At 43.2% G+C, this 25,200-nt stretch overlaps 1 protein-coding gene across 4 annotated transcripts in view; it reads left to right on the top strand.

The window, feature by feature from the left end:
- The window catches only part of PLEKHG5 (pleckstrin homology and RhoGEF domain containing G5), a 395,051-nt gene that overhangs the window by 274,888 nt on the left and 94,963 nt on the right, over positions 1-25,200 (top strand). For 3 of the 4 annotated variants that reach the window (XM_075328647.1, XM_075328649.1, XM_075328650.1), the window contains 3 exons: positions 3,696-3,787; positions 9,384-9,520; positions 23,504-23,688. In XM_075328647.1, coding sequence (XP_075184762.1) covers positions 3,696-3,787; positions 9,384-9,520; positions 23,504-23,688 — 414 coding nt within the window. The remainder of the gene's footprint in view (positions 1-3,695; positions 3,788-9,383; positions 9,521-23,503; positions 23,689-25,200) is intronic. The other variant, XM_075328648.1, reaches the window with a different exon arrangement.

Raw genomic sequence — 25,200 nt, forward strand, 5'->3', positions numbered from 1 at the left:
TCAGCCAGATACAGTGCCTTGCGAAAGTATTCGGCCCCCTTGAATATTTCAACCTTTTCCCACATTTCAGGCTTCAAACATAAAGATAAAAATGTTAATGTTCTGGTGAAGAATCAACAACAAGTGGACACAATTGTGAAGATGAATGAAATTTATTGCTTATTTTAAACTTTTTAAAAAAATAAATAACTGAAAATTGGGGCGTGCAATATTATTCATCCCCTTTACTTTCAGTGCAGCAAACTCACTCCAGAAGTTCATTGAGGATCTCTGAATGATCCAATGTTGTCCTAAATGACTGATGATGATAAATATAATCCCCCTGTGTTTAATCAAGTCTCCGTATAAATGCACCTGCTCTGTGATAGTCTCAGTGTTCTGTTTAAAGCGCAGATAGGATCATGAAGACCAAGGAACACAACAGGCAGGTCCGTGATACTGTTGTGGAGAAGTTGAAAGCCGGATTTGGTTTCAAAAAGATTTCCACAATTTTAAACATCCAAAGGAGCACTGTGCAAGCGATTATATTGAAATGGAAGGAGTATCATACCACTGCAAATCTACCAAGACAAGGCTGTCCATCCAAACTTTCATCTCAAACAAGGAGAAGACTGATCAGAGATGCAGCCAAGAGGCCCATGATCACTCTGGATGAATTTCAGAGATCTACAGCTGAGGTGGGAGAGTCTGTCCATAGGACAACAAGCAGTCGTACACTGCACAAACCTGGCCTTTATGGAAGAGTGGCTAGAAGAAAGCCATTTCTCAAACATATCCATAAAAAGTGTAGTTTAAAGTTTGCCACAAGCAACCTGGGAGACACCAGACATGTGGAAGAAGGTGCTCTGGTTAGATGAAACCAAAATCGAAGTTTTTGGGCATAATGCCAAATGATATGTTTGGTGTAAAAGCAACACAGCTCATCACCCTGAACACACCATCCCCACTGTCAAACATGGTGGTGGCAGCATCATGGTTTGGGCCTGCTTTTCTTTAACAGGGACAGGGAAGATGGTTAAAATTGATGGGAAGATGGATGGAGCCAAATACAGGACTATTCTTGAAGAAAACCTGTTGGAGTCTGCAAAAGACCTGAGATTGGGACAGAGATTTGTCTTTCAAAAAGACAATGATCCCAAACATAAAACAAAATCTACAGTGGAATGGTTCATGAATAAACGTATCCAGGTGATAGAATGGACAAGTCACAGTCCAGACCTGAATCCAATCGAGAATCTGTGGAAAGAGCTGAAAACTGCTGTTCACAAACGCCTCCATCCAACCTCACTCAGCTCCAGCAGTTTACAAAGGAAGAATGGGCAAGAATTTCAGTCTCTCGATGTGCAAAACTGATAGACACATATCCCAAGAGACTGCAGCTGTAATCGCAGCAAAAGGTGGCGCTACAAAGTATTAACTTAAAGGGGATGAATAATATTGCACGCCCCAATTTTCAGTTTATTATTTTTTATAAAAGTTTAAAATAAGCAATAAATTTCGTTCAACTTCACAATTGTGTCCCACTTGTTGTTGATTCTTCACCATAAAATTAAAATTTTTTATTTTTATGTTTAAAGCCTGAAATGTGGGGAAAGGTTGAAAAATTCAAGGGGGCCGAATACTTTCGCAAGGCACTGTACTTGGGGTCTTCTTTAAAGAATAGCCATTGTTTTAATTTTTATTTAATAACTTAATAGTACTCATGAAAATAAGCAACTTTGGAATAAATTGTATAAAATAATTTTGCTTTCTGCTCCTCCTGGACTGAGGTAAAATTTGTAAAATCTGCTTCAGTGATGACAGAAATTCATATTTCTAAGATAAGACATGACAATTGGTGCTTTTAAAATTCTATGGAGAGGTGGGGAGGGAGGAGCTATGGGGAGGGTCAATGTCAGTTCTCGGTTGCGAGAACATCGTCATCGACTATAAACATTGCGATGACTGGTGGAACAAAAAATTCGGGAGATGGATCATCCAGATGTAACTACAGTTCAAGAGGTACCCCTTCAGCCTAGTGATCGGGTGTTGATCCGGGCTAAGCGCCCTAAGAACACGTTGGATTATTGGTGGGAGGTGACTACCCACAAGGTGACCAGAAGAGTTCAGCCCCGATAACCCATTGTATGAAGTCCGACTTGAAGTACAGGTTGAAGCGCCTGGCCAGGTATTGAAGAACAGGAGGAAGCGCCTGGCCAGGTATTGAAGAACAGGAGTAAGCACCTGGCCAGGTATTGAAGAACAGGAGGAAGCACCTAGCCAGGTATTGCATTGTAACATGAGCAGCGGGATGCCACATCCAGAGGTACTGCTGGCGAGGAGGATGAATGGTTTGCGGTAACCACTAAATCTTGAGAAGTGGGGTCCTCACCTCTAGCTGAGTCGGACAGTGAGCCTGAACTTGAACCTCAACATGTAGTGCCAGAAGCTTTTAGTGTCCCTGTAAAGCTTCCCCAGGAGGAGGTTTGTAGAACTTAACTTTCCAATGCCAGTGCTCTACATATGAGATATGCACAGGATGCGTTTATCTGGCAGAGCATCATTCAAAAGGCTCAGGATTGTGACCAACTACTGGCAACCTTAGGACCACCCCTGAAGAACGTCAGAGTGCTGAAACTGTCTCCTCGCCCGAGGACTGGCGACTTAAAAGAAAAGAGAATGTAAAGAGTTGGCAAACAGAAGACACCTTTATCCAATGTCCAACGTCATTTGTAGAGGAACTCCACCATATGCCGATGGGCCAGAACCGACAGGAACTGAAGTGCAATGGGTGTGTTTACTCGAGGAAAGAGAAGGAAACTCCTGGTCAGGTGACAATTGTGGCGCAGTTACAAAATATAAACAGGTGGGCCAGCAGCAACGAGGCAAAGCTGGCACCAAGACTAGCAGGGAAGCGGACCTGTACACAGGGGAGCAGATCCGTGTCGTCTCGAGTAGAAGTATCTGAAAGAGTATTTGGAAGCGCATTGAGACCAAAGAAGACCAGAGTCCTATCATCTCCAGAGGAACCCGAATGCCAAATATCCTCTCCAAGGGCGTACCAGATCTCGTAGTCAAGCACTGAAGACAGAATACTGAGCACCGTCTCCAGGTAAGGACCAGGATGAATACTGGGGACTGGGAAAGGAACATTTGCTCCAGCGCAGTGTCCAAATGAGCCAGGCTGTTACTTCCCGCCATGACATACGGGACTAAAAGAGTATAACTACGGTAGTTACTTGAGTTAGATTGTTGACCCAGCAAATTGCAACACAACCGCACCAAGTTTAGTGTGCCATTAGAATAGACAAACTTATATAGAAGTTTTCTTGTATACTTGAGTACTACGCCTAGAAGTAGGGTGACAGACAGACCGGGATTGGGTTATTGTTAGTGGAATTTGTTAATCAAAACCTAAAGTGATTGTATGCAACTGAAGGGTCGATTGTTACTGTGTACATTGCCAACTGTGCTTTGATTTATTGCTGTATTGTTTACCCATCCCTTTTCCAACTCTGTTTCCTTACAATGAAAACCTAGTGAGAGTCACCACTGAGTCACCTTTTTTTCATGTACTATTCTGGGCTCCTGTTTACACAATCACCTGCACCCATTAGTTGATGTTTGATGACTCCTGTTGTAGACTTATTGTTTGTCAGTCATTATTGCAAAATATAGGAAGAGTAAAGTATCTTATTTGTATCTTCTCCTTGCAGGACCCAAGTAAGGAATGCTTCACGCTAAAGTTCGATCTAAATGTGGACATAGAGACAGAGATTGTTCCCGCCATGAAGAAGAAGTCACTGGGGTAAAATATTTCATTTCTCTCAGTGCAATTGTATAAATCCTTTGCCGATAATGCTAATAACAAATCGTTTTAGGGGTCATCGCTCTTTGGATGTAACACAGAGCTCCAATGCTCGGCTTCTATTCATAGAATGACAACGTTAAGGGGGTCATTTCGCACTCAGGCCCAGTGGCTGCTGCGCTGTGACCCCATCATTCTGCAGAGCGGTTAGTTCTCCATCAGTCAGACACTGGAGACTGATCCCAAGAATAAAGTCAATTAAAATCCCCGTGTATCAGGGGACGGCAATTACGGTAATTTTCACAAAGGGTCACAAGAGAGACCAGGACTGTCGGGGAGTATAAGAGTAAATATTTATTTTACTTAATATTAAGCAGAATTATTACTGTTAATTAACTGCTCCTGCTAATACACGTTGTGATAAGCTTTATTGTATTATTACCTGTAGCAGCTGATCAACACCAGATAATTTACAGCTTTTTATAATGATTACAAATCACACTACTCCGTTATTTAGCCCTTCTACCTTCATCAACAGCTTCAGCCACACAGTATGTGCCCCCAGTGACACCCCCACAGAATGTTACCTCCACTGTCCCCCCCACAGTATGATGTCCCTAGTCACACCCCAACAGAATGATATCTCCACAGCACCCACATAGTTTGATGCCCCCAATAACACCCCCACAGAAAGATGCCTCCACAGTCACCCTACACAGTATGATCCCCCATGCACACCCCTACAGAATGATGCCTCCAAAGCCCACACACAGTATGATGCCTCTAGTCACACCCCTAAAGAATCATGACTCCACAGCCCCCCCACACACAGTATGATGCCGCCAAACACACAATCACAGACTGATGTCTCCTCACACAGTATGATGCCCCTCCATGCACACCCTCACAGAATGATGCCTTCACAGCTACCTCACACAGTATGATGCCCCCAGTCATACCCCCCACACCCCACAAAAAAATGTTGCTTCCAAAGCCCCCCCCCACACACAGTAGGATGCCACCAGTCACACACCCATAGAATGATGCCCCCACAGCCCCTCACACAGTTTGATGCTCCCAGACACATCCCCACAGAATGTTGCCTCTACAGCGCCCCACACAGTATGATGCCCCCAGTCACTCGCCCATAGAATGATTCCTCCACAGATCCCCCACATAGTTTGATGCCCCCAGGCACACCCCCGCATAATTTTTCCACCACAGGTTCCCCCACACAGTATGATCCCCCTCAGTCACATGCCCATAGAATGATGCTTCCACAGCCCCTCACACAGTTTGATGTCCCCAGGCACACCCCCATGGAATGTTTCCTCCCCACACAGTGTGATGCCCCCAGGCACACCCCCACAGAATGATGCCGCCTTAGGCTGCTTTCACACCTCCGGCTTTTGCAATGCGGCACAATCCGGCACTTTGCAGGAAAACCTCAACCGTTTTTTTTTGCTGCCGGTTGCGTTTTTCCTGCATAGACTTTAATTAGTGCCGCATTGTGCCACATGGGCTTGCGTTCGGTCCGGCTTTTGCCGCATGCGGCAAATTTAGCCGATGCGGTGGCCGGATTGAACGTTCCCTGGCACGTTTTTTGCTCCGGCAAAAAAAAACCGCATCGCGCCGCATCCGGCTGATGCGGCGCTTTTCCCAATGCATCCCTATGGATGCCGGATGCGGCGCGATGCGGAAAAAAACGCATCCGGCCGCCGCATGCGGTTTTTGCCACTGCGCATGCTCAGTAGCATGCCGCAAGCGGCAAAAACCGGACCGGCCGCATGTAAAAAACTTATGCAAAGGATGCGGTGTTTTAACCGCATCCGTTGCATAGGCTTCACAGCCGGATTGAGCCGCACAGCTCAAACCGGATGTGTGAAAGCAGCCTTAGCCCTCCACACAGTATGATGGACACCAGAGCTCCACATAAACAGAGTCCCCTACACATAGTATGACGGAACCGATAAATCCCCACACAGTATGATATCCCCAGAGTTTCCCCACAATTCTAGCAAGGAAAAAAAATTAAAATAAAATAATAGAAGTATTCACCTAGTCTCGTTCCTCTGACTCATTGTTGGGCTGTGTGTTGTCTGCAGCCCCATGCAGCAGGCACGAGATAGTGATGTAATCGTGCCTGCTGTGTTGAGACTCAGTTGCACAGGCTGAATGGTGGAAAAGGGAGCTGACAACTCCCCGCTCCACCCTTATACTCTCGAGTATCTGCATCCTAAGGATGTAATGAGGCTCATGGGCCACTTTTTTCCAGTCCTTTTTCTGTCCAGTGCACAAAAAACAAAAGCCTGGATATTAGCCGCCATTAGTCCAGGTCTGCCTTACATGTCAGAAGGCTAATGTACTGAAGTCACCACCAGGGTAAGCTAACTGCATACAGTATGTTTTTTTATGTCTTCCTTTTAGCTCATTTATCATGCCCTAGTTATGTAATTTTGTTTTACTTTGTGTAAATGTCGGTATCCTCTTGAAAATTCTACAAAAACACCAAATGTAAATATAACCGTATTGATTGATTCTAATGTGATCCTAAACTATAGAGTAGGGAATTACCTAAACAACTGCTCCGTACTATATTAGTATATACTCACTAGAACAAAGCTGGAGACAAACCTACCTAAAATAGGAATCCCAATTATTTCTAGAAATTTACACAGACCATTTGATCTAGAGAAGAGACATGACAGCGCCTGATTGTAGTTTACCGTCTCAGGTTCAGCGAGTAATCAAAGGAGCTAGAGAACAAGAAGGTTATTTTGTAGATTAAAGATCCTCACCCTGGGCTGGATCCTACTTATGATGAGATTGGCTCATTAACATTGGACGCGGCTGGTTTACAGTATAGACCTTTATTGAGCCGTGGAGCTGACCTTTCACTCAGGAATGTGACGGAAAAGGTCAGGAAGATAGTTTGCATTAAGGTTCCAGAAAGGAGAATATTCTACCAAGATAATGGCAACTCGGATCATTTATCACACGAAACCAAATAACTTGTTTTGTGCTTACTGATGGATGTATAGTCGATAAAGGACTATAATCTGATATTTATTACCTGGGGCACAGGAAATGTCAACAATACGTCTCATTATTATTATTAGCTTCTCGATAAAGAAATTTAGAATAATTTGTTCAGATGTTGTTAATTGTGAAGCTGATTTTTTGAGAGATAAATGCTGTACATAGTGATATAGAGACAGCTATATATATATATATATATATATATATATATATATATATACACCGTATATATATATATACACACAGTACAGACCAAAAGTTTGGACACCCCTCATTCAAAGAGTTTTCTTTATTTTCATGACTCTGAAAATTGTAGATTCACATTGAAGGCTTCAAAACTATGAATTAACACTTGTGGAATGAAATACTTAACAAAGGAGTGTGAAACAACTGAAAATATGTCTTATATTCTAGGTTCTTCAAAGTAGCCACCTTTTGCTTTGATTACTGCTTTGCACACAGAAAAGGTGAACGGATGGACTCTACATGGCTGGTTCCCACTGTGAAGCATGGAGGAGGAGGTGTGATGGTGTGGGGGTTCTTTGCTGGTGACACTGTTGGGGATTTATTCAAAATTTAAGGCATACAGAACCAGCATGGCTACCACAGCATCTTGCATCAGTGTGCTATTCCATCCGGTTTGCGTTTAGTTGGACCATCATTTATTTTTCAACAGGACAATGACCCCAAACACGCCTCCAGGCTGTGTAAGGGCTATTTGACTAAGAAAGAGAGTGATGGGGTGCTACGCCAGATGACCTGGCCTCCACAGTCACCAGACCTTAACCCAATCGAGATGGTTTGGGGTGAGCTGGACCGCAGAGTGAAGGCAAAAGGGCCAACAAGTGCTAAGCATCTCTGGGAACTCCTTCAAGACTGTTGGAAGACCATTTCCGGTGACTACCTCTTGAAGCTCATCAAGAGAATGCCAAGAGTGTGCAAAGCAGTAATCAAAGCAAAAGGTGGCTACTTTGAAGAACCTAGAATATAAGACATATTTTCAGTTGTTTCACACTTTTTTGTTAAGTATTTCATTCCACGTGTGTTAATTCATAGTTTTGATGCCTTCAATGTGAATCAGAGTCATGAAAATAAAGAAACTCTTTGAATAAGATGTGTCCAAACTTTTGGTCTGTACTGTATATATATAATGTATATAATCAAGATCGAAATTGAAGCACCAAGAAGGAAATCTCATGGAATTATGGAAATCACGGGATAGGTAGACACGTTAATGACCTGCACATGATGAATTGATGGACTCAAAATTTTCTAAAAAATCTCGATTTATTCAAGATTGAGTATAAGCACCACATGTAGAAATCCTCACTCTTACAGCTTTGTCTGTTAATGATTGTCTGAGGGATGTTCTGCTACACTGAATGCACTTGGACAAATCATCAAGATCCACTGCTGGCAGCTCCTTTGCAATTGTTGTCCATTGACATCCTACATATGCTCAAGAAGGGGGCCAGTGCTTGTGTGAGCAGCCTGCATGGCCTAATATGGCCTGCAACGTCTCCAGACTTGTCTCTCATAAACACATGTGGGATGTCATTGGTTGGCAAATACAAAGGAGCTGCCAGCAGTGGATCTTGATGATTTGCCAAAGTACATTTAGCACAGCAGAACATTCCTCAGACTAATATTAATGAGACTGATAGCTTCCATGACATGGCCTGCAGTGCCTCCAGACTTGTCTCCCGTAAATATATCTGGGAAGGGGATCTTGTTAATTTGCCTGAGTGCATTCAGCACAGCAGAACATTCTTCAAACCTACATTAATTTGATTGATAGCATCCAAGACATGGCCTGCAGCGTCTCCAGACTTGTGTCCCATAAACACATCTGGGATGTCATTGGTCGAAAATTACAAAGGAGCTGCCAGCAGTGGATCTTGATAATTTGCCAAGGTTCATACAGCGCAGCAGAACATTCATCAGACTAACATTAATGAGATTAATAGCATCCAAGACTGGGATGTCATTGGTCGTAAATTACAAAGCAGTTGTCAGCAGTAGATCTTGATGATTTGCCAAAGTGCTTTCAGCGCTGCAGAACATTCTTTAGACTAACATTAATTTGATTGATAGCATCCAAGGTATGGCCTGCAGTGTCTCCAGACTTGTCTCCCATAGACACATCTGGGAAGGCATTGGTCAGCAATTACAAAGGAGCTGCCAACATTTGATCTTGATGATTTGCCAAAGTACATACAGCGCAGCAGAACATTCTTCAGACTAATATTAATGAGATTGATAGAATCCAAGACATATGTGTCGGGAGTTCTGTACTTGGCGCTCACACTCGATACTGAATAAATCGAGTTGTTTTGAAAAAATTTTTGTTCCATTTTTTCATCATTTGCATACGATTAAAAAGTCTGTCCATGTTGCAATTTGCTGCCTCCAGTTGTTGATATTTATCTAGATTGTTCGATGGATTGAATGATGGATGGATGGATGGATGAATGGATGGATGGATGGATGGATGGATATTTTATATTGGTCTTGTTGGTTCCAATTGGTTAACAAGACACACTCACTTTATTTTTAGAGAAGTCTTGATTCCGGCTTTCGAAAGAAAAGGGATTGAACTGGGTAAAGTGGATATCTTCCTGGACCAGTCCAACACACCTTTGTCCCTAAACTTTGAAGCATACAGATTTGGAGGACATTACCTGAAGGTTAAAGGTAAGAGTTGTCACCCACCTGTAATTGGTTACACACGTTTCTTGGGTTTGTGGTGCGTATGTTGCCCCATGTTTTATACTTGTGCTGTATTGTTATCATTGTTGGTCTTGATGAACAATAGTTCTAATTTTGGAGGTAAGGCATAGGAGATTCCCTTTATCGCTTGACATCCTTCCTAATATCTGGATGCCTCAGTAGAGCAAAGAAATGGTCCATTGAGGCCTGCTTTTGTGTTTAGCTATGGCATAAAGTTAGGTCCCACAAGAAGAAGGGACCCCCTTCCCTTTGGAAAAGTGAATGAATCTTCCATATGTTTAAGAACTGAAAAATTGTAAAGAGCAGCGAATGTCCTGTCATCATTGTATTGGGTGGAGAAATGACAGCGTTGTGCCAACCCACGAGGATCTTGAGTTGTGTTTGCCGTTAACTGGACCTCTCGGCAGTGGCCATGGCTGTATACATCATATGTGTATCTTTGAGTAGGACTTGTGTTAGGGTAAGGAAATCAAAATGAATCAGAGGTTCAATAAAGAAACAGGTAAGATATTGTTTTAAAAAAAAGAGACCCACGGGTCTGAGAAGGGGGCTCCTTCTGCTTAGCTTTTCTTTTGTTACTGACTTGCATAACAGGGTTTCGGTAGTGTCACTAATGCTTGCATTATACATACTTGTGCATGACAATTTATTTTCTTTTTTCCTCCATTGTTATTTTACATTCATTAGTAACACTGTTGAGGCAGTGTCCAGGCCTGACTATACTTCTGAAGATACCTAATATGTTTCCACAGTTTCTAATACCATATCAGTTATGATATCCATGCTTGTAGACATACACTATATACTGTGATCATAGTCTCAATCATGTCAACCCTTAGTGACTATTAGTATGGTGTTTATTTATGCTTCGCAATGGGGTTTCAACATTTTAGATTGTTCTATAGAGAGAGATTTAGGCTTTTTAGTGGTGTGGTCTGTAGACTTCTCAGTTTGTGTCTAGGCTTCTCAATGGGTATCTGATCTTCAGGCTTCTTAGTTTGGTAAGCTTCAGGCATTCTCAATGGGGTCATCTTCAGGTTTCCTGACTTCTTAGTTGGTAATGTTAAAGGTTCTCAGTGGCATAATCTTCAGAATTCCTAATGGGGTGATCTTCATGTTTTCACTGGGGTGACCTTCAGGCCTCTCAGTGCGGTGATTTTCAGGCCTCTCAGTGCGGTGATTTTCAGGCCTCTCAGTGCGGTGATTTTCAGGCCTCTCAGTGCGGTGATCTTCAGGCCTCTCAGTGCGGTGATCTTCAGGCCTCTCAGTGCGGTGACCTTCAGGCCTCTCAGTGGGGTGATCTTCAGGCCTCTCAGTGCGGTGACCTTCAGGCCTCTCAGTGCGGTGATCTTCAGGCCTCTCAGTGCGGTGATCTTCAGGCCTCTCAGTGCGGTGATCTTCAGGCCTCTCAGTGCGGTGATCTTCAGGCCTCTCAGTGAGGTGACCTTCAGGCCTCTCAGTGCGGTGATCTTCAGGCCTCTCAGTGGGGTGACCTTCAGGCCTCTCAGTGCGGTGATCTTCAGGCCTCTCAGTGAGGTGACCTTCAGGCCTCTCAGTGCGGTGATCTTCAGGCCTCTCAGTGCGGTGATCTTCAGGCCTCTCAGTGCGGTGATCTTCAGGCCTCTCAGTGAGGTGACCTTCAGGCCTCTCAGTGCGGTGATTTTCAGGCCTCTCAGTGCGGTGATCTTCAGGCCTCTCAGTGAGGTGACCTTCAGGCCTCTCAGTGCGGTGATCTTCAGGCCTCTCAGTGGGGTGACCTTCAGGCCTCTCAGTGCGGTGATTTTCAGACCTCTCAGTGAGGTGATCTTCAGGCCTCTCAGTGAGGTGACCTTCAGGCCTCTCAGTGCGGTGATTTTCAGGCCTCTCAGTGAGGTGATCTTCAGGCCTCTCAGTGAGGTGACCTTCAGGCTTCTCAGTGGGGTGACCTTCAGGCCTCTCAGTGGGGTGATCTTCAGGCCTCAGTGGGGTGACCTTAAGGCCTCTCAGTGGAGTGATCTTCAGGCCTCAGTGGGGTGACCTTCAGGCCTTTCAGTGGGGTGACCTTAAGGCCTCCCAGTGGAGTGACATTCAGGGCTCTCAGTGGCGTGATCTTCTCGCTTCCCAGGAATCTCAATGGTAATATATATTGAGTGGCCCCTTCCCCAGCAGGAACACTGCAGAAAAACTATACATTCCCCATAAGCTAATGGGCCGGGCTATCTGTATAATTCATGGAGGGTAGCACGCTCTGATTTGGCTAACAGATGGAGATCTAGATCATAAATTCTGCAGACAATAACTGTGCACCCCCTGAGGAAAAGAACGCTTGAAACGCGCGTCAGGGCATAGCGGCACGCAGGACACCAATGACCAATTCAAAGGTAGACTAAATTTCTAACCTGTATTGCACAGCACAAGCACTTTACAGCAATAAGGCACATCATTTATACCTTTCATCTTATATATATATATATAACTACATATTATATTGTACTTGGCACTTCATTATTTATTTGTTATATAGAATCAATTGATATTTCTATATAATTAGTCATTGCACTGAGCACTTTCATGCCCTGACAAACCGCTGCTAAGTATTATTGGGAATTTGATCCAGTCCTATAGTATTATTCATAAATATGTAATGTTATTTTAAACAAATTTAAATAAAATGATGAATATTTTATCATGAAATGAACACCATTTCCTTTATTTTGGACCTATATTGGTTTATATTTTAAAGGTTTTTGATATTCAATAACTGAGCTCAGCAGCTCTAAGTGGCTTATGCCGTCTACCTCGGCAGAGGCGCTGAGCTCAGTTATTGTCTGCAGTGCTGTTGAGATAACGTCAACGCTGCAGAGAGTAGCAGACACCGGGAGCAGCGGTGGAGAGTCAGTGCTGGACCTGGGGAGGGTTAATAAAGCACAATTTGCTTTATTACTACTATTGGAGCTTCAAACATAAACTTTTCTAGAAGGAGACTTTTTTTGTGCAGGACCCCACTTTTGGCAAGACCCCACTTTTTGATATGTAAGAGGTTTCCTGTATTAGACATCAATCTATTTGGCGACCCCTCTACCATTATTATGACCCTTTTCTTGGCTTTCTCTTGCTGAGATAGTTACAGCTCACCGCACCTAGTCGTTGATACATTATTGCACTCTTCTTGGCCGGGCTCGGCTTGCTTTGCCGGTCTTGTTTGCTCAGTGGCTCATCATTTTTAAGAAGTCATTACCTTTCGTGCCAGAGAATGTTTCTACCTAAGAAGCAAAAGAAATTAAATCGTAACACTTCTGGTAATCCTGGCAGAGCGCACCTTACACCTCACCTTGCAGCCGTGCTCTGCGTGCATTGGCTCGGGGGTATTTTTTGCTTTCATTTCATCATCTTCCAAATGAATTATCGGAAAGGAATGTTTCGCTCAGTAAGATGATTTGTTAAGATTTTTGTCAAAATAAAAAACTCGGGAAAACCCAATGGTAGGAAGCACCTTCAGGAAGAGGCAGACAGGATGTGCTCGCATTGTAAGTCTATCACAGCCACAGGCAGAGCTGAGAGCCGAAGAACAACACTAAGCCCGGTGTTCACCGACCATCAGAGTCCTCAAGGTAACTAATATTTAGCTTTAATATATATATATATATATATATATAACTTCTAATTACTGTATTATATCATGTTACTTTTGGGGTGCCCACCGTTGGCATATTGGTGCGTCGCCCTCTGGCAGTCAGGAGAAATCATGGTGATAGGCTTGTATTAGTACTGGATATGGAGGATATTACGTTTTCTTGATGATTGACATTTTTACATTTAGTCCTTGTAGTCCTAAGTATTTAACAAGTGTCTTTAAGGGGTTAAATGTAAGAAAATAAACATAGAAATATATAATTGATGTAATAACTATTGACATAAGCGGTAGATTGTTATTATCTGACCACAGCGGCTTATTATAGTGCATGTACTTGTACAGTAATTAGAGGCAGTGATAAGACTAAAGACCTTGGTGGTCTGAAGCGCGTCTGATAAAGTTACGTTTTTATACCCATCATGTTGATGTCATAGATTAGAATATGCTTATCTGGATGAAATAAAGCAAGTGGAATTTTATAAACTTGGGCAAGTCTTCAGTTAAATTTGGCAACCGCACAGCGGCATCCGTCACCCATTGGAAATAATTGTAAAAAAAGCATGAATATGTTTCCGGTATACCTGTTTTGTTGGATACTGTTGTTTGGAAAACACAGTAGACTTTGCTATTCTGAACAGTAGTAATATATAAGTAGCAAATAAGAGTAAAGCCCTTGTTGGTCTGAAACGCATTTGCTTGGTCTTTGCTATTCTGAATAGTAGTAATAAATTAGTAGTAAATTAGAGTAAAGCCCTTGTTGGTCTGAAACGCGTTGGAATAGACTTTGCTATTCTTAACAGTAGTAGTAAATTAGAAGAGTAAAGCCCTTGGTGGTCTGAAACGTGTCGGCGTAGACTTTGCTATACTGACTAGTAGTAATAAATTAGTAACAAATTAGAGTAAAGCCCTTGTTAATATTAAACGTGTTGGTGTAAACTTTGCTATACTGATTAGTAGTAATAAATTAGTAGCAAATTAGAGTAAAGCCCTTGTTGATCTGAAACGCGTCGGCATAGGCTTTGCTATACTGATCAGTAATAATAAATTAGTAGTAAATTAAAGTAAAGCTTTTGTTGGTCTGAAACGCGCCAATTGGACTTTGTTATTCTGATTAATAGTAATAAATTAGTAGTAAATAAGAGTAAAGCCCTAATTGGTCTGAAACGCGCCAGCATGGACTTTGCTATTCTGAGCAGTAGTATCGAAAAAAAGTTATTGTTAAAAGTATACGCTTTGTTTACAAACAGTCGCATTCATCAGTGCATATACGTGAAATGTATGTGTGAAAAGGAATTTGTACGTATCCTCACTGCCTATAATCCCTGCCTATATGCCTGCTCTAATCCTAAACTATCCCTCTTCCAGCAGCTATCCCTACAGTGAATGCAGATAACAGTGCTATTTTTTTAGGAGTACACAAAAGAGCACTATTATTGTATGAGGGGCATATAGGAGGGATTATTTCTGTTCAAAACACAAAGGTAGCAACATTATAATGTGTAGGGTAAAAGCAGGCCACAAATAAGCTAATATTAAGGAGCAGAACCAAAATAAGTGGACTTTTACCATGTGGGGCATTGAGAGGGAAATGGGAGCAGCAAGATGGAGCGTTTGTATGCAGAGATAAGTCAAGGCTGGAAGAAGACTTCATGGTGGTCTGGGCCGGAAAGAGAAAGATGATGAATACAATTATGGAAATTGGCTGTTATCACATTTCACTGCATAGAACCCGTATCCGACCATTGTTCGATGTCTGCATTATTTACCACCATATATCGAGCTGGGCTACTGTATCTAAGGCTGCCATGTTGTTTTACAGGTACCTACATTTCTTTTGCGTGATTACTTAAAGGGAATCTGTCACCAGGTATTTGCTACCACATTTGAGATCAGCCTGATATAAAAGGCAGAGACCCTGAATCCAGTGATGTATCACTTGCTTTACTACACACTGTAGTTATCCGCTGCAAATCTACCAGTTCTCTGAATGCTGATCTCTGTATAACCCTGCCCACACCACGTATTGGCAACTTTCTGTGTATTACTGTGCATAGGCAGAAAGCTGCCAATTATTGGTGGCAGTGTGGTTGGACTACATTCCAGCAAGTTTACTAGAACTGTAGTGATATTCTCCTGCTGATAAAACAATGATTTTACAAAATTTAAAAAAAGCAGTGGAGTAAGTGGTCTACTAGCTATAAAGTACTGGAGAAATTGAAGGACCATCTTGAAGCTTTAGGGACAGTTGACAGGAAAACGGAAGTTTTGGTTGAACGTGGCCATAGCCGGCTTCTTTGTTGATGTTACTGAGCTCATTTCCAATCTGTTATTCTTTGAAGCTTTGCTCTGGGCCAGTGAAGCTTCCTATTGCCTTGAGGACACTTCCTCTTAAGTTTTGAGTGAGACTGTGTTCACGTATGGGGGATAAGACTTCTTGTTTTTATTAAATAGCACCTCCTTATAAATATGGAGTAAAAATCTACCAAAAAATAGAATGCAAAAATAATTGTCTTTTTCTCAGAAACAGCACCAAACTTGTGCATAGGCTGTGTCTGGTATTGCAGTCCTGCCCTAATCAATTGAATGCCGCTGTAGTTCTGGACACATTGTAAAGTTTTTGTGGTCTCATATAACTATGCAAAGTGCTGAACTACTATAGCATTATTTTATATATATATATGTGTGTGTGTATATATAGACAGACCAAAAGTTTGGACACACCTTCTCATTCAAAGAGTTTTCTTTATTTTCAGGACTCTGAAAATTGTAGATTCACATTGAATGCATCAAAACTATGAATTAAAACATGTGGAATGAAATACTTAAAAAAGTGTGAAACAACTGAAAATATGTCTTATATTCTAGGTTCTTCAAAGTAGCCACCTTTTGCTTTGATTACTGCTTTGCACACTCTTGGCATTCTCTTGATGAGCTTCAAGAGGTAGTCACCGGAAATGGTTTTCCAACAGTCTTGAAGGAGTTCCCAGAGATGCTTAGCAGTTGTTGGCCCTTTTGCCTTCACTCTGCGGTCCAGCTCACCCCAAACCATCTTGGGTTCAGGTCTGGTGACTGTGGAGACCAGGTCATCTGGCATAGCACCCCATCACTCTCCTTCTTAGTCAAATAGCCCTTACACAGCCTGGAGGTGTGTTTGGGGGTCATTGTCCTGTTGAAAAATAAATGATGGTCTAACCGGATGGAATAGCATGCCGCTGCAAGATGCTGTGGTAGCCATGCTGGTTTAGTATGCCTTCAATTTTGAATAAATCCCCAACAGTGTCACCAGCAAAGCACCCCCACACCATCACACCTCCTCCTCCATGCTTCACGGTGGGAACCAGGCATGTAGAGTCCATCCGTTCACCTTTTCTACAAAGACACGGTGGTTGCATCCAAAGATCTCAAATGTGGACTCATCAGACCAAAGCACAGATTTCCACTGGTCTAATGTCCATTCCTTGTGTTCTTTAGCCCTAAATACCATTTTGTTGTTTAAGTGTTCGCTTTATTTTTTTGAGCAGTATATATGTAGCATATATTCATTCGATGTCTTTGTAGCTTGTGGGCAATCCTTGCATTGTTGATTTGTATATTGAACAAGTAAAACAGAATAGTTAGATGTGTTTTGTCAGCATTTCTGAACTCTGCCTCGTTGCTGTTGTCTTCCACCATGCTTTACACTCCAGCTGTTTTTTCTTTTGTCTTCCAATCCTGAAAAATCAAAATTCAACAGTGGCAGTGGGGCTCTATGGTCATCGCTTTTTGACTGCCCACATTTTTGTATATTGGTTACATGGGCCCTTTAAATGATACATTCCGCATAGAATGTTCAGATTTATATGTTGCATAATTAGCTTGTGACTTTGTCATCAGTGATTGTCGCCCAACAAGCGGCATATCTGCATTTCTCAGCGGGCACGTATGGCACCGAGGAGTAAGCAATCTGTTCACTCGATTGGTGATGTTTGGGAACGCTCCGTCCAAGACGCCCCTGACAGTGATCTGACTGCTCAGCTTGAGTGACATCGTAATATCACTACATCCTAAAAATAGTCATGAATAATGGCTGGGAAGATGCAGAGAACATATGGGGCCCCTGATCTAGGTCAACATGTTGACCCCATTATTTGACAAAGCTCCTATCATAAATAAATGGCTATGTGTGACAGGTAGGGCACTCTGGGGGACTTTATTCACTCAGAGCATTCCCACTACTCTAGAAATGGTCAGCATGCTTCTATATGAGAATTTTAAATATGCAGTTGCCTATAGTTATATTTAATTACCTTGCTGGTCCTTAAGAATGGTGGTCTGTTTTGATCTTAGGGCCAGATAATCACTTTAGGTGGTAGCAAAAAGGAGATAGCTGCACTCTGCAGTGCTAAGACATGTGGAACAATGACTATGGAAATATAAACATGCATTACTGCTATGAAAAACATGTAAAAATTGAGATAATTAAAACACAAAAATGGGCAATTTTATGTGAGCCCAATAGCCAATGGCAAGACGACTTCTTATGTTGGGTTCCTGCCTACTATATGTTGGGCTCACATAAAACTGGCCATTTTTGTGTGCTAAGTATCTCAATTTTTACATATTTATCATAGCAGTAATGCATGTCTGTATTCCTATATTCATTGTTCCACATATCTTAGCACTACAGAGTGCAGCTGTCTCCTTTTTGTTATATTTCATGTTCAGTCTGCACCTGTTCACATTAGGAAGGTAGGATGTAAGAATCAGTCTTTTTCTTAGATTACACTGTAGGTGGTAGGCCAAGAAAATAAATTTTACTAAATCCTTGGCCAAACAATCGTGACCAGGATTTAATTTTTGAAATCTAGTATAGTAGAGATGACAGAACAGCACAAAAATCATAGCAAAAGTATACAAACCACTAATATATAGCAGTTATAAGACCTTTTCACATTCTGCCTTTATATAATCTCTGGCGTATGTGTGCTCTCTTTTATGTTATAACCATATGTATTTTTGTTATTTCCTGCAGCCCAGTAGAGGGCGCTATACCCGCATTAATTACATTAATTAGAGCCGAGCTGTGTTTATTTTTATCTCTTGTCGTCTTATGATCTCATACTATTTATTGCGCTGTCATGCTGGCGCTTTATCCTGCCTTTCTCCACCCTTCCTCATCACCTGCATCTTCTGTATTACTTACTATAGTTTTGTTGTTTTTTTTTTTGCAGTTTTTTTGCCTTTACATTCAGTTGTTAATTCTTTCACTATCGTATGTAGAATAAAAAAATGGGGGCTTACGGGTGGGTCGTGGCGGGCATGGGGCAGGCAATCAGGCAGGGACTGTAGTCGTGCCTGCAGGGGGAACAACAGGTCACAGCACAGCCTGTCATTAACCCCTCGCCTCCCCGTCGTCGCACCACACACAGGAGGACTCCGCATCAATTGCAGGCGACACCACATTCACATTCACAGGAAATAAAGTCCAGTAACAGTCTCTTTTCTCAAGAACAAAACAACTTTATTTTCCTTTGTCTTCAGCAACATCTCGCTCCGCGCTGCGCAGGTACCGGTACTCTTCTCATAGGGGTTCCTTACATATTTTCTCTCATATTCAATTTAGCAGCAGTCCATATCTCTGGCACCTGGGCACTTTCTGTCACCTCTAGGCCTCTCCTTCCATCACCACACTGGCACGAACCGGGTCATGAAGTCCATTGAACCACTTCACCCCACTCATAGGGGACTCTGAAACATAAGAAGGACTGCAACCGACAAGGCTCTCCATACATGGCCAGGCCATCCAGCCATACCCTTCTACCTGAGGGCGCACTGACCTTTCCGTAATTGAGGAATTCTTTGAGTTTTAGCAGCCAGATGAAATGGATGTCAGACCCCCAACTATAGAACTAAACCCCTCTCCTTGGGGGACACAGTTGATCAATCCGGACCGGATCCGCATGTCACAGCCGCAGGGGTGACCCATAGGATCAGAATCTTCATAGTGGGGATTATTTCTCTTACATCTTCCCAGGGACTCTCTTGCTTTCTACTTCTGATATCACCCTTTTATACATGCTCCTCTCCTCTTCCTTAACTCTTTCCCTGCTCACCCAGGTGCCAGGAGAGCCATGCTACAACACTGCCACCTGGTGGCTTTTTATACAATTCACATGCACATTGTACATTACACTTACATTTTACACATTATACATATCTGTGCTCGCTACTTCTGCAGGGGTGGGCATAACCCTGACCACCCTACAAGTCCATGATGTTTAGACATCATTACTGTCCATACTGAGAGTCCATTGTATTTAGACATAATCACTGTCCATACTTTGAGTCCATGATATTTTGACATCATTATTCTCCATACTATGAGATTCCATGATATTTTGACATCATCACTGTCCATACTGTGAGTCCTTGATATTTAGACATCATTACTCTCCATACTATGAGAGTCCATGATATTAAGACATCATCACTGTCCATACTAAGAGTCCATAATATTTAGACATCATCACTGTCCATACTAAGAGTCCATAATATTTAGACATCATCACTGTCCATAGTGTGAGCGTCCATGTTGTTTAGACATCATTACTCTTAATGCTGAGAGAGTCCATGGTAGTTAGACATTATTCTTGTGCCTGGTATGAGAAGATTGGTTGTTTAGACATCATCCCTATTAATCCTATGAGAATCTTTAGTATTAAGATATCATTACTGTTCATTCTGTTATAGTTCATAGTTAGAGTTGAGCAAAAAGATTTGCAGGACCCTGGTAGAGCTGCCAGGTCAGTACTACCTCCTACCTGCCAATTGCTTCTCCTGATTTGAAGGACAAATACAGCATCAAGCATATGTCATGCCGCAATGATGACGGCACATCACAGGAGTCTTGTCCGGCAGCCATGGACTACCAATGGTCTTGTGAATCATTGTGTTCAGCTCTATCCGTGGTTACACATAATCATTGATCTTACTGTGACCGTCTGTCATAGCTAGGGAACGTTACTGTCCAAACTCTGAGGGTCCATGATATTTACACACCATTCCTGTCCAAACTCTGAGGGTCCATGATATTTACACACCATTCCTGTCCAAACTCTGAGGGTCCATGATATTTACACACCATTCCTGTCCAAACTCTGAGGGTCCATGATATTTACACACCATTCCTGTCCAAACTCTGAGGGTCCATGATATTTACACACCATTCCTGTCCAAACTCTGAGGGTCCATGATATTTACACACCATTCCTGTCCATACTCTGAGGGTCCATGATATTTACACACCATTCCTGTCCATACTCTGAGAGTCCATGATATTTACACACCATTCCTGTCCAAACTCTGAGGGTCCATGATATTTACACACCATTCCTGTCCATACTCTGAGAGTCCATGATATTTACACACCATTCCTGTCCATACTCTGAGAGTCCATGATATTTACACACCATTCCTGTCCATACTCTGAGAGTCCATGATATTTACACATCATTCCTGTCCATACTCTGAGAGTCCATGATATTTACACACCATTCCTGTCCATACTCTGAGAGTCCATGATATTTACACACCATTCCTGTCCATACTCTGAGGGTCCATGATATTTACACATCATTCCTGTCCATACTCTGAGAGTCCATGATATTTACACATCATTCCTGTCCATACTCAGAGTCCATGATATTTACACACCATTCCTGTCCAAACTCTGAGAGTCCATGATATTTACACACCATTCCTGTCCATACTCTGAGGGTCCATGATATTTACACATCATTCCTGTCCATACTCTGAGGGTCCATGATATTTACACATCATTCCTGTCCATACTCAGAGTCCATGATATTTACACACCATTCCTGTCCATACTCTGAGAGTCCATGATATTTACACACCATTCCTGTCCATACTCTGAGAGTCCATGATATTTACACACCATTCCTGTCCATACTCTGAGAGTCCATGATATTTACACACCATTCCTGTCCAAACTCTGAGAGTCCATGATATTTACACACCATTCCTGTCCAAACTCTGAGAGTCCATGATATTTACACACCATTCCTGTCCATACTCTGAGAGTCCATGATATTTACACACCATTCCTGTCCAAACTCTGAGAGTCCATGATATTTACACACCATTCCTGTCCATACTCTGAGAGTCCATCGTGGTCAGGGATCATTCCTCTCCTCATTGTGAGAGTCCGTGGTAGTTTGACATCATTCCTGTTTAGCTTTTAATTTAATTTAAAACTTGTTTAATCGGCGATACTTTGTCAGTGACATAGTAAAACTTATCTGTACCCCACAGGGGTGTATATAATTCACTGTTCCCTATAGGAGAGGGGGTGAAAGGTCTTCCGGTTTTGAGGTCTGCTTTGGAGCATTCTTTACCGGTGACCTGGCAGATTCATGTGACATCTCTAAGGTGTAAAGTATTCAAGTACGTACTAGCTCCCTGCCAGAATCTGTGACGTGGTACTTATAGCCTGGGGCCCGTACAGACACTTACTCTATAATGAGACTTTGTGTCTGAACTTGCCGGCTTCTCTATAAAACGTCAGACTGTGTGTGTATGTATGTTATATTGCTGATTACTACAGAACTAAGTATTACACACATTTTTAGGACTTATCTCCATTAGTGATGAGCGGTCACTACCATACTCGGGTGCTCAGTACTTATAACTAGTGATGAGCGAGCACTACCATGCTCAGGTGCTCAGTACTTATAACTAGTGATGAGCGAGCACTACCATGCTCAGGTGCTCAGTACTTATAACTAGTGATGAGCGAGCACTACCATGCTCGGGTGCTCAGTACTTATAACTAGTGATGAGCGAGCACTACCATGCTCGGGTGCTCAGTACTTATAACTAGTGATGAGCGAGCACTACCATGCTCGGGTGCTCGGTACTCGTAACTAGTGGTGAGCGGGCACTACCATGCTCGGGTGCTCAGTACTTGAAACAAGCAGGTCGCACACTCAGATGGGCTCGAATCGAGAACCGAGTATAATGGAAGTCAGTGGGAAACTTGAACATTTTTGTCATCACTAGTTCCGAGTACAGAGCACCTGAGCATGGTGGTGCTTGCTCATCACTAGTTACGAGTACCGACCACCCGAGCATGATAGTGCCCGCTCATCACTAGTTACGAGCACCTGAGCATGGTAGTGCTCGCTCATCACTAGTTCCGAGTACTGAGCACCTGAGCATGGTAGTGCTCGCTCATCACTAGTTACAAGTACCGAGCACCTGAGCATGGTAGTGCTCGCTCATCACTAGTTCTGAGTACCGAGCACCCGAGCATGGTAGTGCTCGCTCATCACTAGTTCTGAGTACCGAGCACCTGAGTATGGTAGTGCCCGCTCATCACTAGTTACGAACACCTGAGCATGGTAGTGCCCGCTCATCACTAGTTCCGAGTACTGAGCACCTGAGTATGGTAGTGCTCGCTCATCACTAGTTACAAGTACTGAGCACCCGAGCATGGTAGTGCTCGCTCATCTCTAGTTACAAGTACCGAGCATGGTAGTGTTCACTCATCACTAGTTACGAGCACCCGAGTATGGTAGTGCCCGCTCATCACTAGTTCTGAGTACCAAGCACCCGAGCATGGTAGTGCCTGCTCATCTCTAGTTACAAGTACTGAGAATTGTAGTGTTCACTCATCACTAGTTATGAGAACTGAGCACCCGAGCATGGTAGTGCTCACTCATCACTAGTTACAGGTACCGAGCACCCGAGCATGGTAGTGCTCACTCATCACTAGTTACAGGTACCGAGCACCCGAGCATGGTGGTGCTCACTCATCACTAGTTACAGGTACCGAGCACCCGAGCATGGTAGTGCTCACTCATCACTAGTTACGGGTACCGAGCATCCGAGCATGGTAGTGCTCACTCATCAGTAATCTTCATACATTTGGCAATTTATTTCTAATGTGTAGCAGAATTTGTTCTCAATGAATGATTATTTGTATTCCTAACATTAGCCGGCGGTGGCACTGCTGTACTGATGGGGGCACTGTTACTATGTGACTCATATTTGATATTGTGAGGACAATATGATGGCTATGTTGAGATTGATATTATGGGCAGGATACCAAACCAGCTGTCAGTGGTGAATGCTCTATACAGAGCTGCAGTACCAAGAACAGCCCATGGACCAGAGTGGCGCTGTTTATAGAAAAAAAAATACTGATTAATTTTTCTAACCATTGACAACTTCTTTATGGTAATCCCCTTCCCTGTCTCCCTCATGCCTATTAATTAACATCCGATGACTTTTGTCTGCATTTTAATCAATCACTGTTTTTTTTTTCCTCGCAGCTAAGCCAGGGGATGAACTGAAAGTGGAGCAGGCCGTGAAGGATTTCAGATCATTAAGCTTACCCATCATGAGGAACACCGGAGCTACATCCACGTATATCTTCACCTCACCTAACGAGAGGCCTGACCAGCCGCCATTCAGGAGGGAGAACTCCGACATCTTGGTACGTGACCCTCAACTCACAGTAAGCCTATAATAATTCAGAATTAAGCTTTATACAGAGTTGGGTTCATGACGGGTGTCTGGGTGATAAAGGCGTCATCTGACACTTTGTGGAAAAACGGCGCATTCGATTTTCAGGAGGAACAACAGAGGAGCACAGAGTAAAGCAGAATTTATTTCCAAATATAAAGATATTTCATGACTCCTCCTATACCCTGACCCATGGTGGGTCGGGGCCTGTTACACGTTTTGCACTCTGGCATTATTTGACTGTTTTCGGTGTGAAGCCGCAGCCCCGGTTGATCTGCTGTCACCATTTCCTCTGGCTGATTTGCCGTGTTTCCTGCTGTCTCGCTTAGAACAAATACTGTGACATGAACACAAGTTCCTTTCCTATGGTTTCAATAGGGGATATGTTGGATCACCTCCAGAATGACAGGAACTGGCCCGTTCCCGGCCTTGACGGTCACTTCAAAGAGCCCCCCGCTCGCGCAGAGCTGTCTAGCCAAGGAATCTGTCGGCTTTCTTGCCCTTGAACTTGAGAGTCATATTTTTCATTATTTATACGTTTGATAACGTGAGAGCTGTCGCCCAGCGAGATCGGAATGTATAAGTATTTGAAACACTGCCTTAGGCCTCGCTCACATCGTGTATAAATCAGGCGAGTGTGATCCGATAAAAAAATAGGAATTGTACACGGACCCATGTTATTCTACGTTTTTTCTCAGCTGTTTTCGACATCCTGCGATTTGACTCCGAAATCGTAAAGTGCAAGAAAAAAAAATCGGATGCCATGTGACTATCAGTATGGAATCCGATTCTGTAGGATGGGCAACTGTAAATGGCACTGTAAAGGCTTCTGAGTAAAAAACGGACTGTATATGGATGAAATATGGTCAGCACATGGATGACAAGTGAGAACAAAATCGTCCCACTTTTCTGGATGAGAATGGGACAGATAGTTTTATTCGCTCCTGTGACCCCAGCCTTAAGCCTGCTTTACACGGTACGACCGATTGTGCGATTTCACAATCGATCGTACCCGCCCCCGTCCTTTTTGCGTCACGGGCAAATCGCTGCCCGTGTCGCACAAAGTTAGTAACCCCCGTCACACATACTTACCTCTCGTGCGACCTCGCTCTGGGCGGCGAACGTCCACTTCCTGGAGTGGGAGGGACGTTCGGCGTCACAGCGACGTCACACGGCCGCCGGCCAATAGAAGCGGAGGGGCGGAGATGAGCGGGACGTAAACATCCCGCCCATCTCCTTCCTTCCACATAGAGCCGGCGGCGGCCGCGGGAGGCAGGTGAGCTGCTCATCGTTCCCGTGGTGTCACACGGAGCGGCGTGTGCTACCACGGAAACGATGGTCAACTAAAATAAACGATATTATGGAACCTAGCGAGCAGTACCCGACTCACGATTTGTGAGCGATACTGCGTCGCTAGGAGGTGTCACACAGGCCGGCATCGCCAGCGATGCCGGATGTGCGTCACAAAAACCGTGACCCCGACGATCTATCGCACGATAAATTG

Source organism: Anomaloglossus baeobatrachus, chromosome 11 (assembly GCF_048569485.1).
Source record: "Anomaloglossus baeobatrachus isolate aAnoBae1 chromosome 11, aAnoBae1.hap1, whole genome shotgun sequence".
Lineage (NCBI taxonomy): Eukaryota > Metazoa > Chordata > Amphibia > Anura > Aromobatidae > Anomaloglossus > Anomaloglossus baeobatrachus.